This window comes from Aricia agestis, chromosome 5 (genome assembly GCF_905147365.1).
Source record: "Aricia agestis chromosome 5, ilAriAges1.1, whole genome shotgun sequence".
NCBI lineage: Eukaryota > Metazoa > Arthropoda > Insecta > Lepidoptera > Lycaenidae > Aricia > Aricia agestis.
The window spans coordinates 10,404,597-10,421,355 of record NC_056410.1 but is presented as its reverse complement, the minus strand read 5'-3'; the positions used below and the strand labels follow the sequence as shown (position 1 = coordinate 10,421,355).

General features: G+C 36.6%; 1 protein-coding gene and 1 pseudogene across 1 annotated transcript; both read left to right on the top strand.

The window, feature by feature from the left end:
* Window positions 1-208: 208 nt before the first annotated feature.
* LOC121727096 lies at window positions 209-10,654 on the top strand. Its single transcript, XM_042114773.1, has 10 exons — window positions 209-238; window positions 2,986-3,097; window positions 4,601-4,788; window positions 6,174-6,337; window positions 6,825-7,078; window positions 8,363-8,459; window positions 8,796-8,895; window positions 9,508-9,615; window positions 10,007-10,171; window positions 10,601-10,654. Exons 1-10 carry the CDS (start codon window positions 209-211, stop codon window positions 10,652-10,654), a joined length of 1,272 nt encoding a protein of 423 aa, XP_041970707.1.
* Window positions 9,132-9,275, top strand: LOC121727525 (annotated as a pseudogene).
* Window positions 10,655-16,759: the final 6,105 nt, after the last annotated feature.

Here is a 16,759-nt window from a genome sequence, read left to right as displayed (position 1 = left end):
AAATTATGAGTTAATACTTAATACTCTAAAAACGGTAGGTAAATTACGGCATACGTACGGCAACATAAAATATTATGTACTTTTATCCCACATTTTGAACGTTCTAAATTATGATCTGAGTTTCATAAACCGGGTTTTTACTGCCTATAAAAAGCGACCACGGTGAAGCAAAGATGGGGTGATTTCAGAAATAGTTTATTTACTCACAATGTTAATTTTATTCCTGTCGAATGTTTATGTAAGTGCAAGGGACTCGTGGCGCGTTTCGTTTGCGCCCGAAATACACACGTTTCCGCTGCAACGCGCGCCATTTATGCCAACTCCAAATAGCAATGATTTTATCAAAATCGCAGAAAAGTGTTCAAACAGAAGCAATTAGTAACGCTTAGTCATAATACACCAATCACACTTCAAACTGATATTATAATAAAATATATGCGAAAGCTTATATTAAATTGTAATTTGTAGGTATGTATTCGTAAATGGTCTCTGTTAAGCATTGGTGTAACCCACAAAAATTTGACTGTTGAGTTATGAATGCATTTGTTGTGAATGATCTAAAGAAAATGACTGCATTCATATCTCAATACGTAATTTTTTGTGAAAAGATACACAAAATAAGCTTAACAGCGTCCAATTATATGCCCATCGCGGGCATTAAAAGGCATACGATTGCAATTAATTTATATTTCCGAACAAAATCAGTGAATTACATAAAATACGAATATTAATCGATTTAACCGGTGATCAGGGCGTGCATTAAACATGAGTTTGTAACTCAACTACCATGCTTCAGCAAATGGACTTAAACGCCTCGATAATTGTTCATTTAATTACAGCTTCAGATTATGAATGTGTGTTTTCATTGTTTTGCAAGATGGGAAAAAAATTTTTTTCGAAGGTGATGATTCCATAATTATTGATCGAGTCTGGCTAGCTAACGAAAGATGAGACTGGAAAAAGGCGGCAAATTAAAAAAATCGACGTATAACAACCCCGTCTATAGCCGGAATTACAGTTTTGATCTACGAACTACGAATAATAATTAAAAACTAAGAAACTTTATTATTCGTAGTTCGTAGATCAAAACTGTAATTCCGGCTATAGACAGGGTTGTTATACGTCGATATTTTTAATTTGCCGCTTTTTTCCAGTCTCATCTTTCGCTAGCCAGACTCTAGTAATAGACATAACCCCCGCGTCCCTTTTAGCGCTAAATGCGATAAAAATACTCAAAATAGGAGGCATTTTGAGCTTTTTATCGTTTTTAACGCTAAATAGGATATCAAATTCAGGACCACTTTGACACTGTTTGGGCCATTTTGACATTTATAGAATTCTTTAATATAGTTATAAACTTTTTTATATGATTCAAAGTATTTGTTTGTATTTATTTTTTAATGCATTTTTTATTTCTTTATGATCTATAGCTGTATTTTGTATATATCCTAAGTACTTGTATGTGTCTTTTACTTGCATGCTATCTATAGTTCCTATTTGTTGTTCGAGGTTAAGTGGTTCTGTATGCGTGTGTTTGCCCTTCACAATGCTATTAATTTTACATTTATCAACACTATTATTGTATAGAGTTTTCTATTCTCCTTTTATTATTATTATTTTTCTCCCTGTAATAACCATTCTCGTACTTCAAGGAATATGCTAAACAAAGAATTAACAAAATCGGTTCAGCCGTTTTTGAGATAACCGCCGTTAACCAACACATTCAGCGATTCATTTTTATATTAAATAGAAGATTTTAACATAATATAATATACTTGTGGGTGATATCATGGTACGGTATATAATATTATGTAGGTACAACTAGAATCTTTCCCAAAACTGAGAAAACCTGAAAGTTACTCAACAAAACCTATCAAAGTTTCTTAACTAGTCATTCAGGCGGCTTATTTTCAGAAAGAAATCTGGCCTCGTCATAGTGATCGACGATCTTGTGGTTTATTGGACATAAGTTTTAAATATTCTTCCAAACTTTCGACACGGGAATAGAATATTGAACGAAAATGGAAATTTTGCTAGCAAACAAATGCCTAACAGATTTCTTGCTAGGAAAATAAAATCTAACCCAAGATTTTAGCTGACTACAGCCGTCTTTTTGGAAAGGTTGCACTCCAAGGAACAAAAAAAATCCTTTTTTTTATAGACGATACTTTGATTGGACTGTGAACACGTATATGGTAGAGACGCGACGTACAAAAAATAAAATAATAATGTTTTTATTTCTGAATAAAACATTAACATAATAATATTAATATTATTATTTTATTTACACAGTAGACACTATAATAATATGTTGAATGATGTATATTATATACTAATATTATAAATGTGAAAATGTGTTTGTCTGTCTGTCGCCTCTTCACGCCCAAATCGCTGAACCGATATTTTTAAAATTTTGTTTGGTGCAACTTTGAGTCCCGGGAAAGGATATACGTGCCATGCTTCGGCACGAATGGGCCGGCTCGACCGGAGAAATACCAGAAAGATTTCTCACCTAAAACCTCTCACGAGTGAGTGAGTTTACCGGAGGCCCAATCCCCTACCCTATTCCCTTCCCTACCCTCCCCTATTCCCTTCTCTTCCCTTCCCTTCCCTACCCTCCCCTATTACCCTATTCCCACTTAAAAGGCCGGCAACGCACTTGCAGCTCTTCTGATGCTGCGAGTGTCCATGGGCAACGGAAGTTGCTTTCCATCAGGTGACCCGTTTGCTCGTTTGCCCCCTTATTTCATAAAAAAAATATATTCCGGAAAAATGAACGGTACCCGCGCGATAAACGATTTTTTGGGGCAACGGAATTGCGGGCGTCAACCGTCATCTACATGGTTCTTCAATAAAGTGATGATGATTATACAATGGAAACAGTCTCGTGCAAGTTAAATTAATTCTCGAGCTTTACTTAAAACTGATTAAGGCGTTCAACGTCCATTCATCAACTGAAAATTAAAAGGAAAATAACTTATAAAGATGTTTAAAACTTTGTGGAAGAAACTTACGCAAACACAAGCTTTGGAACAAACAAGCGGAAAATTCGAGATGTATTTCTTTGAAACTGTATATAGATTGGCGTATATAGAAGGTAGTTAGTAGATTGTTATTGACATTTAGTTCCATTTCAAATAAATAACGGTTGATATAAAAACATCGCCAATAATCTGTCTTATAGTCATGATAGAAGGTTTGATGTTATAAATACGAATAATATGTAGGTACACCAATCTGTTGCTAACTTTCGTCTATAAATATAATGAATTCGTTACATTATAATTATACGGGGTCTGTCTCTTATAAAGAGTTCGCTGTGAAAGTAGCCACGCTAAAAGAGCAAATATTTTTTACTGATTGGTATGGGCAACCGTCCGGTCCGAGTGTCAATTTTGCTCTACAAAAGTAAAAAAAAAGTTTATCTTTCAGCGCTGCTACTTCCACAGTGAACTCTATAATATAAAGAACACATACATACCCTAAAGTAGTATCACTTTTTTGGAACGAAGTTCCTTATCGCGCGTTGCGAAAGGGGGCTAGACGGATAAAGTTGTAAGGATATGACACAAAAGTACACACGGTATTTACAACTAGAGCAAAAATGCTATAGTTGTAAGCCGTGCGGTAGCGCGTGTTCCTCTCTTTCTCGTTATAACTTCGTTCCATCCGGGTGTCCCTTGACACCTCTCAAGTTTTTTTGTTACATCCTGGATTAAGCTTACTCAGTACTCACGCTGAAAACTGTAGTAGGTAAGTACATATTTGTAAGAACTCCTAACTATGGTTTAATTGTTGATAGAGTCTAGAAACGTGAGGAAAGTTGTAGAGAAGTTAATTTGCATGTTGAGTGCTAGTAATTGCTTGACCTCTTTCCTTTGACTCGACCCCAATAGTAAATAGACTTTAGTTACAATGCCGTTGTAAACGCAGGCCTGCATTTAAGCCTTAATGATAAATCGATAGCAGTTTCTAAAATCCAGACATACTATAATATTATTATAATTATGCGAAAGTGTGTCTGTCTATCTATCTGTGACCTCTTCACGGCCAAACGACTAATTTGGTATGGAGAATGGAGATACCTTGAGTTTTGGGATACATACCGTAGTATACTTTTTATCCCGGAAATATGTACGGTTCCCGTAAGATAACGAGTTTTGGCGCAACGGAGTTGCTGGCGTCATCAAGTGTTTAATAATCTGCTAATCTCTCTACTAGTTGTAGCCGAAATTCAATTGTAACGCCCTAACCGTACCTTTTTATGGGACAAACTTATCCTTTCTCCTTTTGGGCGACATAAACTATAATTTCATCAAAATCAGTTCAGCGGCGTAAGCTTAAAAGGTATCGGAGATACACAGTACACACATTATACGTGCACGTGGAGGTAAACCTTTTGTTTGCCTGAACGACTTAGTAGAAGCTCTCTGAATGAAAAAGAATCTCCTAAAACACCCATTACGTTTATTGAGGAAAAAACAGAAAAAAACGTGCGTTAACTTCATAACGATACGATATTAAAACTTCGCGAGTATTTAAGGAAAATAAACGTTTTTATTGCGAGTCGTGTTTCACTTCATTTAATGTTCCGTTTTAGGTATTTCGACCGCGGAGCACTCGGCGTTATATTTCGCGTACTGTAATACGGTGAAATTGCTTTTGATCATGTTTTGTGCGGCCGAGCTGTGGTTTTTCCTAAGCAATATACACTCCATCGAGGGCGCCATTGACAGCGTTAACATCATATTCATACAAACCGGCGCTTTGTGCAAATATGTTAATTGGGTAAGCGGATTTTCAGCGGTTTCCTGGAATTCAGAATTGATTTTTAGGGTTCTGTACCCAAAGGTTAAAAACTGGACCCTATTACTAAGACTTCGTTGTTTGTCAGTCTGTCTGTCTGTCTCCAGGCTGTAACTCAAGAACGGTAATAGCTAGAGAGTTGAAATTTTCACAGATTATGTATATTTGTTGCCGCTATAACGACAAATACTAAAATTAAAATAAAATTAATAATTAAGGGGGGCTCCCATACAACAAACGTGATTTTTTTGGCCTTTTTCGCTCTATATTAATAATAACAACAGGTAGGTACTTTAATTTTTCTCAGATTCCTTAATTATATATATGTACTTTAATATTGAGTAATAATTTTTATAATAAAATAAAAAAATAAGGGGGGCTCCTATACAAAAGTCCAACTCGCACTTGGCCGATTTTTACACTACTACTATAAAACTGAAAGGGTAAGTACATGATTTTGGCGGTATGGGTGTATGCTGGTACTAGGTATATTTAGTTCAGTGTTTTTCAAGCTGTGGGTCGTAGCTCGTAACCCACTATTCATAAATAATAATTAAAAATCGGCCAAGTGCGAGTTGAACTTGCGCACGAATCGTTCCGTACCACTATGGAGCAAAAATAGGATTTTTTTTGTATGGGAGCCCCCCTTACTTATTAACTTTATTTAATAGTATTAATTATTAAAGTATAGATAAAACTGAGTATTTTGTGAATATTTCAGGTGACTACCTGTTGTCATCATTGGTACCGAGAAATGTAAAAAAAAATCATGTTTGTTGTATGGGAGCCTCCCTTAAATATTAAAGTTATTTTGGTTTTTTTTCAACTCTCTAGCTTTTACCGTTCTTGAGTTCCAGCCTGGAGACAGACATCGAAGTCTTAGTAATAGGGTTCTGTTTTTACCCTTTGGATACGGAACCCTAAAAAGATTGATATAGTGCCTACACCACTGCGGGGCTAAAATGGTCACATTTAGCAATTCCTCTCAATCAATTCAGCAAATGAATTGTCAAAACTGTCAAACTGACAAATGTAAAATTAGTACGAAATACTAAATATGAATTGCAAGCAGACTTGCATTTTGCGATTTTAAAAGAATGAATCATATGTGATTCTTCAAAGCGACCATTTTAGCCCCGCTGATCGGATTTTAGGGAATGAGGTGTCAATGGAATCGTAGGCGCTGACCACCTACATTTAAAAAAGTTGTTACATGGATGATTGTATGGACCTTTCACCTTATACATATTATAACATATTTTATTCAAATAGATAATATCGTAGCAAAGTCTTAAATAGATACTAATTTAGATTTTAGATACTGAAGTACAAGAATTCTAGCTTCGTATTATTTCTTGCTTACTAAGGTTAGAAACCAATCGATATTCAAAACCCTCGCTTCATCGATGGAGTCGCCTCACTTCGACCTATCAACTCCGGACAGGCAGAACATCTTGCTCACGTGGGTTAACAGGAACCGCCACTCTTTGCAGCTGTTGATAAGCCTGGGTATGGGAACATTGATCGCCTGGTAAGTAAAAAGAAGACACGTCACCTGATTAAGTACTTAGATAGTTATAATTTATCAAATTGAATTGAATTCCTATAAAAATCTTATTTAAAAAGAATTTATAGAGTATATAGAGTGTTCATGGGCGACGCGCGACGGTAGTTAGATATTTCGTATTGTAAATGAACTGGACTATTCACGCGTACCACATTTTGCAGCCGTTGTCTACCACTTGTATGTATACCGACCACATCGCAACCACAACGTTGCGTCGATGCAATGACAGTGCGCCCACACCGCCCGCGCTCTTTCCTTCCGTTTCATTGACTTTCATACGTAACCACATCGCAACTACTGGCAACAACGCAACCACGTCGACATTTTGTCGGTACCACAACGCAACTACAAAAAGGTGCAGCGACACCATCCACACGTAACCTGCTTGACGGCATTTTGTCGTTGCGACGTGGTGTGGTTGTGGTAGAGGGTTGAACCTTAATATTTTCAGGTATGGGTACCCTCTGCTGGACGAACACGAGTACAATTTACCTGTGGCCATAATCCTACCATTCGCCTTCGACTCCCCGAAAATATACTTTGTAACATACACAACAGTCGTCGTGGTATTTTCCTACATATCGTTTTTCGTGATGGTGAACGACCTCATCATGCAATCATATTTGATGCATTTACTTTGTCAATTTGATGTCCTAAATAACTGCTTTCAAAATATCCTGGTAGATTGCAGTGCAAAATTTAAAGGTAAGATACGAGTACAATAATAATTTCACACATAAGTAAAATAAAAATATACAGCAAATTAGATGTTCTGGTAATATAATTTTGCTTCGAAGAAAAGATTACAACTTGCAAGTTACATTACTTTTCCATCTGACTCCTTAAAAAAATTTTGAGAAAACCAGGGAGGTTTTCTCAGATTTTTTTTATGAAATAAGGGGGTAAACGAGCAAACGTGTCACCTGATGGAAAGCAACTTCCGTCGCCCAAGGACACTTGTGCCAGCATCAGAAGAGTTGCAGGTGCGTTGTCGGCCTTTTAAGAGGGATTAGGGTAATAGGGGAGGGTAGGGAAGGGAAAAGGGCAGGGGATCGGGCCTCCAGTAAACTCACTCAGTCTGCGAAACACAGCGCAAGCGCTGTTTCACGCCGGTTTTCTGTGAGCCCGTGGTATTTCTCCGGTCGAGCCGGTCCATTCGTGCCGAAGCATGGCTCTCCCACGCCAAATATAATAGAATATCAAATATAACAGAGTCTAGGTGAGAATAAAAATATATCTTAACAAGCAAGATTTGCTAGTAAATCAGTGTATGAGTTGGATATTAAAGTCTGTAGTCGGATCGATATGCCATCCAGCCGACATTAAAGGCAGATTAAGCCCTGACTGGTTGAAACTTGGAATCCATTCGAGCGTGCTCAGTTTGACGGCGACTTTATTACCCATCCGCATGCTCTGTGAATTCATTTTCCTATAATCCAAATAGATTGCTACAGCTAAAGGAATCTAGATAAAAATCCTAGATAATATTTTTTCCGGATTTCTATAATACTTATTCAAACTCTTATTATTTATTTTATTCATAATTTAATTTTCAATTGAACACAGCAGATCATACACATCACCCAATCGCATACGTGCTAATACAAACTTGGGTTTTATCAGCCAATTCGACGCCTAAAATTACAATAATTTGTGATTAAGGTACTCGAACATTTTTCGACTCTTAATTCTGTTGTTATGAATTAGATTTTGCAAACAAAAACTAGTTCATTACATTATTAAGTAAATACAAACGATAATTAAGAAGTTGAAACAAGGGCGAAGTAAGTTTAAGTACAATTAGTATCGGGCGACCGGCGGACTCTCTAAATTGAAACATTAACATCCAACGCCAAGAAGTCAATTATTGGAAATTTGCTGCAACTAATTGACTATGATTTTCAGCTGGCGACTTGAAAGTACTTAAATATTGGATGTCACAGTATAATTTCTGTTTAAGCGACACTTTAATAGCTATCTTTGTTGCAGATATCCCGTTTAATGAACTCTACAAAAATTTAATCTTTCAGCGGGTTTACATAAAAAGATTGGGAGATTTGGTGGAACAACATAAGCTTATTTTAGAGTAAGTGAAAATAATTAAACAAATAGCCATTGAAAATAATTAAACGACTAGCAAAGACCAGGGTATCTTTGGCTCTACTAAAACTCTACATGAAGTAGAATGCAAGGAAAAACTTAATACGTACTATTAGAGAAGTTGATTCCTAGTCAGATGGGGGACCTACGTAGTTTGGTCGCGTTATGTTAAACCACAAAATAAGTGTTAAACCCAGCCGACAGATCTTAGCATTGAATTGACACGATCTGTCAACTGCCTAGGAATCAATTTTCTTGATGGTACATTGTTTTGATAAGCGTATACTGTAGTTTACTTACTGAAATATTTATTTGCTTTTAGTAACACCACAAAGTTACGAAACATGCTCAGCAAACCGATGATTGTACAATTAGGTGTCAGCACAACCCTCCTTTGCTCTATCGGATATCAAGCTGTAATGGTACGACAAAGTTTTAACAATCAGTACATTATTACATACGGATAATTTTAGTTCAAGACATTAACACCTACCTAAATATATATATAATATGTAGTTTTACAATCTACATATTATTATTATTACATCTACAATTTGTTCCCAAAGCCGCTAGATGTCACGGCACTTTATAATTCCTACATCGCGCTATCGAAAACGTGGAGATTTCAATGAGTACCCCAAGCGGGCAGTGTAAAGTCATGCTTATCTGGCGTAGGGGACACCGTAATCAAGACGGCGGTTCCCCCAGAGGCAGAGCGAAGCCCCACCATTGCACTGCGGTCGGGTTGACCTCTGCGATTGTCCCTAATGCGGACAACTCGGACGCGTTACTTTTGATTATCCTTCAAGTTTCAACCCTATTAACTTATTAACCTAGACTGTAGACATACACCCTGTCTTGACTTCAGGTTATTGAGAATGGTACCACATGGGTACCACTATTAAATAGTATACACTACTACTACATACACTTTCATAATTTGGCATTATGTGTGATCTATATCGTTTTAAAAAATATAGCTGTAATAAAACTAAAAATGTTTCACATAATAATATTATAATATATATTTTTAGTCCCTACATGTCAATATTACGAAGAGCATTATGGGATTGTTATATTTGGGATACAACATGTTCGTCCTGTTTACGATATGTAGATGGTGTGAAGAAGTCAAAACTCAGGTATTCTCCCAATTTCAAAAACACTACAAAAGTGCTAATTGTTATTTGCTTCAATAAGACAATATTGTGTAAAAATAGCTTTTTGTTAAGTGTAAGTCGTGTAGTATAAACACGGCTTATCCATACATACTATAATATTATAAATACCAAAGTGTGTATATCTGACTGTTACCTCTTCACGGCCAAACCGCTGAACCGATTTTGCTGAAACTTTGTATGAAGATACTTTGAGCCCTGGGAAAGGACATAGAATACTTTTTATCCACGAAAAATGTAGGGTTCCGCGTGATAAACAAGTTTTGGCGCAACGGAGTTGCGGGCGTCATCTAGTGTCTTATAATTATGTTTTTTTTTCAAACTTCGCTTTTCAAGCCATGTAGCTTTATTCCAGAGCGAGTTGACGCGTGATGCTATATACAGCTCGGGGTGGGAGTGCGGGTTGTCGGGTGTGGCGGGGGTGCGGTCGCGCCTGCTGGTGGCGCTGCTGCGGGGGAGCCGGCCCGTTGTCATGTCCGCCGGTGGCATGTACGACCTGTCCCTCGCCGCCTTCTCCACTGTAAGTTGGGACAGTTACCTCAAAACTTGGAGATTTTGGCGCTACGATGACGTCATTATACGGTGTACACATGCAAAACAGACACAATTAAAATTACTTAATTGAGTTTCCATTTTATATTGATACTTTTTTTATTAAGTACTTTAATGTAGAAAAAAACATAATATGTTTAATTACAATTATTACAATTTATTCAAAATTAATTACAATAATTTATAATAACATGCCAAAAATAAGACTTCTAATTAAGACAATAAAAGCGATTGATACTAAAAATAATGAAATGGGCAATCGTAAAAAATTTTCGCCTCGATTTTGTGAAGTTCCGCTACAAAGTGAATGTTACGAGCTATGCCCCAGCTCTCTTTAATCAACGCCAGTTACAAGTTACACGAGTTTAATTAAAAATTTAATAATTTTTATTTCCAGATGGTGAAGACATCTTACAGTGCGCTCACTCTACTACTCCGTCTGCAGCGCTGATCGTATACGAACTGGAATTTAATTACAAAGTGACTATGTCACCCAGGACACGAAATTTGTCTTTACAGCATTAATATTTTTTTAACAAAATAAGTATACAAATAATTTATTTTCCGGAAAAATTACATGTTCACATCAGTTTAAGACAAATCCCCACACGAGGCGTAGCCTGACCGGTGGAGCTAATCGAAACATTTTCCTCAACAAAATTTACATGCCAACAGCACAGTATTACAGTATTTAATATTGTAATACTGTGCCAACAGTTACAATAAATTTTACAAAGATTACAAATAAAAAGATTATAATTTAAAGTTAAAGTTTTACTTTCTGTACTACTTTACCTTCAGTAGCTAGCATGGAGCTGCTTAAAATTAGGTTGCATTGCATAATAAGCTCAATTGAAATATTTTATTTAGATTTGATTCAACAAGCTAAGTATGAGTTAGCACATTTCAGAGTACACGTATCTCCTAGACTCAAAGTCACCAAAATGTTGCTAAAATCGTAGTCACGTATGATTTAAATATACATAGGCGAGTGTTGTATGGCCTCCGAGTTATCATTGACATGCGGGTGTGCGGTTTGTGCACATTAACATCAAATTAACATACAAACGCCCAGCCTAAACACCTCTAAAAGAGCCGGCACGCTCGCGCATATCAATTCTAATTGACCACTGGCTGGTGTAACCCTATTACTAACAATAGATTTAATATGCTTATTAGTTTTTCTTTTATGAAATAATGGGGCAAACGAGCAAACGGGTCACCTGATGGAAAGCAACTTCCGTCGCCCATGGACACTCGCAGCATCAGAAGAGCTGCAAGTGCGTTGCCGGCCTTTTAATAGGGAATAGGGTAATAGGGGAGGGTAGGGAAGGGAAGGGAATAGGGTAGGGTAGGGAAGGGAATAGGGTAGGGGATTGGGCCTCCGGTAAACTGACTCACTCGGCGAAACACAGCGCAAGCGCTGTTTCAAGCCGGTGTTATGGGTGAACGTGGTATTTCTCCGGTCGAGCCGGCCCATTCGTGCCGAAGCATGGCTCTCCCACGTATTACTAACATAATATTACTTACGGTGTTGAGTAGTACGAGCAAAAAATCTGAAGCATTACAAGAGATTCCACGTCTTTTGATAAGCATAAAAAAGCAAACATTATTTTCACTGATGCTTACATTATATTTGTACAAAGCTTAATAATTGTTTGTTCAATAAAGAGTTTGCGAATTTGTCGTGTCAGTCATTATTTATTTTGTAATCCAGAAGTGATATAATACGTTGCATAAATATTGTACCAAATAATTTTTTGACATCTACTTTTAGCTATTTTATATTTATCAGCGCACAAAAACAATGTTAATATTCTTTTTACCTCTTCAAAACTATAATAATTGTTATTATTTAGGTGTCCTTTTTCTTCCAGCTATCTCTACCTACTTTAATAATAATAACATGCACTTCACATACAGCTTTCACAAAGCTCTACAATATATTCTAAAATTTCTACATCGCGCTATCGAAAACGTAGAGCTTTCAAAGAGCCCCAAGCGAGAAGTGTAAAGGCATACTTACCTGGCGTTTACCTTTTCTGAAAACTGTAACTCCTGACTACCTACTACAACTTACTTAAAAATAACAGTAATGACTTTTGACACCGCTACTTCTTTCTATCATTTTAAAATATTGCAAGCATCCATACTTCCATACTAGTGTATATTACTGTCTGTCTGTTACCACTTGATCTCCAAACCACTGAACTGATTTTACTGAAATTTAAAGATTTACCCCCTTACTAATAAACGCTGTATAAGCTTTGAATAGTTATACAGTGTTTTGTCTTCTTCAATCCAATTAAAAATGTCACTTGTGTGACAGGAACAAAACACTGTATACCTATTCAAAGCTTATACAACGTTTATTAGTAAGAGGGTTAGATACCCGGGAACGGACATAGGATACTTTTTATCCCGAAAAAATGTACGGTTCCCACGCGATAGACGAATTTTGGCGCAACAGAGTTGCGGGCGTCATCTAGTTTAACAAAAATAAATGCGATTATTGTAATATAATGCTATTCATTAGTCAGCAGGGCCGGCAGGCGGCATGGTCTCGTCTCGCTTATTATGCATTCCTCGCTCACGGCTCCTTACTCGGCTATCTGTTGCTCGTGCTGCAGGACACTTCCGCCTTGCAGTATCTGGCTCCATTCACCAGATAGCATATACAATAGAAACACATCATAGTAATATCACAGAAATATGTATGGTGTGGTTATAAACAATGGATATTTTGGAAATATAGTTGATCTACAATTCATTTTAAGGAAATATTCAGAACAGTACCTTCGTACTAAGTCCGATATTTTATAGGTCTACCAGAATCTGATGGCAAAAAGTGAGAAAGTAAATTGACTCTAGCAATACCGGGGTAATTCGAATAAAACATTTTGACCCTTTTTTCTTCTTTTAGCGGCTGATTCTGTGTGTTTAGGGAATGTAATCCCGCAAGATAATTTCAATCCCGGTATTTGCGGGACTGAACCATCACAATCCTGCTGGATCCCGGTATTTGCGGGATCCCGCAGGGTGGACATAAACTTGTAAAATAAATCGTTCTAATGACTTTACTTGAAAGAACCCGTTTTATTCTTAGAAACTCAAATAAAACAAACTTTGTCAGACACTTTTTTTACAAGGGTTTATTAATACTTCATTCTTTAGAATATATAAAAATAAAAAAATAAACTTTTTGTTTGGAAATGGCTAAGTAGTAATAATAGTTAAAAAAAATATTTATTTTCAGCTGTTATAAAAATTATTATTTTTTTCCAAATATATGGAAAATTGTGCTAAAAGACTCCGTTACATAATACAGCCCAAGCTTATAAAAGTATGTTTAAAAAGTTGTGTCTGCCAAACGACTCCTGATATTCGACACAAGGTAGCCAGCAGCTGAAAAAGTTGGCTCAGCTTCAACGCTGGTTGCAGGTACATTATTGTCATTGAATTATAGGTGAATTGAAGGTAAATTGTTTAGTGGGCTGCCTGTAGCCAGTTCACGCACCCCCGCGAGCCGAGTTACACGTATGTATCACGCTTTTGTGTGATCCCGCCAGTCCCGCGGGATTAGTCCCGCAAAATGCATGCGGGATCCCGGTATTTCGGGATCCCGGTATTGCATTCCCTATGTGTGTTAAACATGCAAACATAAAAATTTATCCAATGATCAAGGATATTTTTTGAAAATCTGCTGTCAAAAATTGCCATCAGATTCTGGTAGACCAATAACAACAAAAGTATCTTTCAGATTCTTACATAATATTAAAATTGTAAATTCTGACAAATATCACCAAATTCAATAAGATACTTACTTATTTTTTTTCTAGATTGTGTTAAAATTTTTCCGATAGCCTTATCTCAAAGTTCCTAGGAAGCAAAAAGTAATGCAATTGTTCGAGCAGATGTCCTTATACTTCAAGGCTTATAGCGTCTATCAAACATAGGCTTAGCATTTATACTGGTAGAGATAGCAAAATATGGAAACAATTAATCTTTAATTACTATGCTAAGGGAGTAGATTGTAGAAGTCAAATACCGAAGACAGCTGGAATTACGTTTAGGTTAGCCGTTAGATCTTATTATCGTGGCATAGCAAATATTATACATCTAGGAGACGGCGCGGACGCCGTCTCTACTACCAAAAATAACGCATCCAACTCGGATGCGTCCGCATTCGGGATAATCGCAGGGGTCAACCAGACCGCAGATGGGGCCTCGTTCTGGGCCCCAGAACGGCGGTTCCCCCAGAATCTGGGGGAAGCGCCGTCTTGATCATGGTGACGCACGGTACTTTCTTGAATATAACAAAGTTCAAATTGAGATCGTTTAGTCAATCAATCTTTCAATTTGAGGACATAATATCAAAAGCTCTCAATTTTGCGTCTGTATCCTGCTTATACTTTATTTGCTGTCCTTCCAACAAGATACATCGGGGTGCACTCACGTACCATAAAACGCGAACTTGATTGCTATGCGCTATAAGAACACGTATTGAATATTTCGTTACAAGAAATGCGAATGCTTTATACCTGAGCTACGCGATCTCGGCCCGCGTGTGGAGCTCACCGCGTGTAACATGATCAGCGTATACCTCAGTTACTAAGTTAAATATCTTACTCGTTTGTTTTATAGTATGAACTGAGGAGCTGGGGAACAAAAGCGGACTTGTCCACTGTACTCGAATTTTTTATTTTTATTTTTTTGCACTCTTTAAGCTCATATCTATCGAACCCCGGAGTATTGTGTATCAAAAGCGGTCCGATCTTAGAGAAAAAAATTGTTAAAAATGATGATTTCGTTCAAAAGCGGACTTGTCCTGTTAGAAATTTATTAAAATTCTAAGGGATTTTTTCTCCAATCAAAACCGGACAAAAACGTAAGGAGAATTGCCGTTAGTACGAAAAATGTCAAACAAAACCGGACAAGTCTAAAAAAAATCATTGTTTTTTTGTTATGATATCCCTAAATCAGTTGTGGCAACACTGCTAAATTAAAAAAAAAGATAATCAGCTGTGTGACGGTCATTGCTTTCGTAATTTTGAGAAGAATTTTACTAGAAAACCGACAAAATTATGGACGGAATCGAAGAAATAGTGGCCAATATAAATGACGGCTCACGTAAACGAAAAAAAACAGGACGGCAAGCGCAAAACAACAGGGAATCGAAGTGAGTGTAAAATTATACCTACCGGTGCGTGTTTGTTATTATTCTAACCTATGATGAATTTAAAATTGCTATTATTTTGTTTTAGGTACGCAGATAAAGACCCCCTTGCTTTGAATTTCGTGTCTGCGTGTGAACATAACAAGGGAAAATTTAAGTGCCAGACTTTGACATTAAACGAAATTGTTTACAACCGCAAACTACTATATGAAAAAATTGGCAAAAAATTACAGGATATTTACTTGTCACGGCTCATATCACCATGCCCCATAGAAAGAGAAAGATTTCAATGGTTAATGAACTAAAACCAAACAAGAAAAAAGATGTTGAAACACTCTTAAAGAAACAATTCGGAGATAATTGGATGGATAATCAAGAGCTTGATTGGTTTAAAAACAATATATTCCATACCTCACCAGTGGCAATTGCTGAAACAAGTCAAATAAATGACGAAGACGACGACCACAGTGACGATTGTGACTGTTGCGAACCAGATGTGGGAGAGTTCATATAATTTTTAAATAAAAAAATACAATAATAGAATCTAGTTTTCTTTCATAACCGGACATGTCCATAACTCTTTCAATCATAACCGGAGTTGTCCACCTTTTGTAATCAAAACCGGACTTGTCCATTACAAAAAAATAAAAAAAAATTGAAAACGCATAGTTTTATGACCAACAAGCAGGCTATTAGTTATGTTGTATTAAATACTAATTATACTGAAATGCACAAAATTACAGCCCATATGCATATACCTATTTCAGTTTTTTTGCTCTAGTGTAAAATTTGATTAATTGGACAAGTCCGCTTTTGTTCCCCATTACTATGCAACGTTAATATAAATACAAATACAAATATCTTTATTGCAGACTACTCTGTGGTCCATTGTTAGTATTACATTACATTATTTTTTTAGGGTTAGTTAAAAAGAACAAAACATAACTAATAAAACAAATAATTAACACTAAACTAAATCAAGAACTATGAGCGGATGTATCTGGAGGTCTGCTCTCGAATTCGTTCACTATCCGCACATAGTTCTTCAATATAGGTGCATGCGGATCATCTGCCACAATCTTCAGGATGCTGTTGTCACTGATTAAATGATGCTGTTAATGATTTAATGTCTACGATCGATTCGTGTACTTATCTACATGTCAAATTAAAAAAATATGGTCTTTGTTGAATTATTATTTCTAAGATTTTATAAAGTACGGAGATATTTCTGATAATAAGCTTCACAGCTTCATTCAGAGACGATTAATGCGTAATAAAGAGCCGTAATTTAGCTTGGGAGTTGGGACTAAAATAAATCATGCCACCAAACGGCACGACGAAAATTTCATTCAAGGTCCTCGAAAAGAGCAAAGGGGTTGC

Excerpts from the sequence above, each read along its gene's own strand:
- LOC121727096 (XM_042114773.1), top strand. The coding sequence starts at position 209 with ATGTTAATTTTATTCCTGTCGAATGTTTAT. Across the intron at positions 3,098-4,600 it reads TAGATTGGCGTATATAGAAG|GTATTTCGACCGCGGAGCAC; the intron begins GTAGTTAGTAGA and ends GTTCCGTTTTAG. Across the intron at positions 7,079-8,362 it reads TTGCAGTGCAAAATTTAAAG|ATATCCCGTTTAATGAACTC; the intron begins GTAAGATACGAG and ends TCTTTGTTGCAG.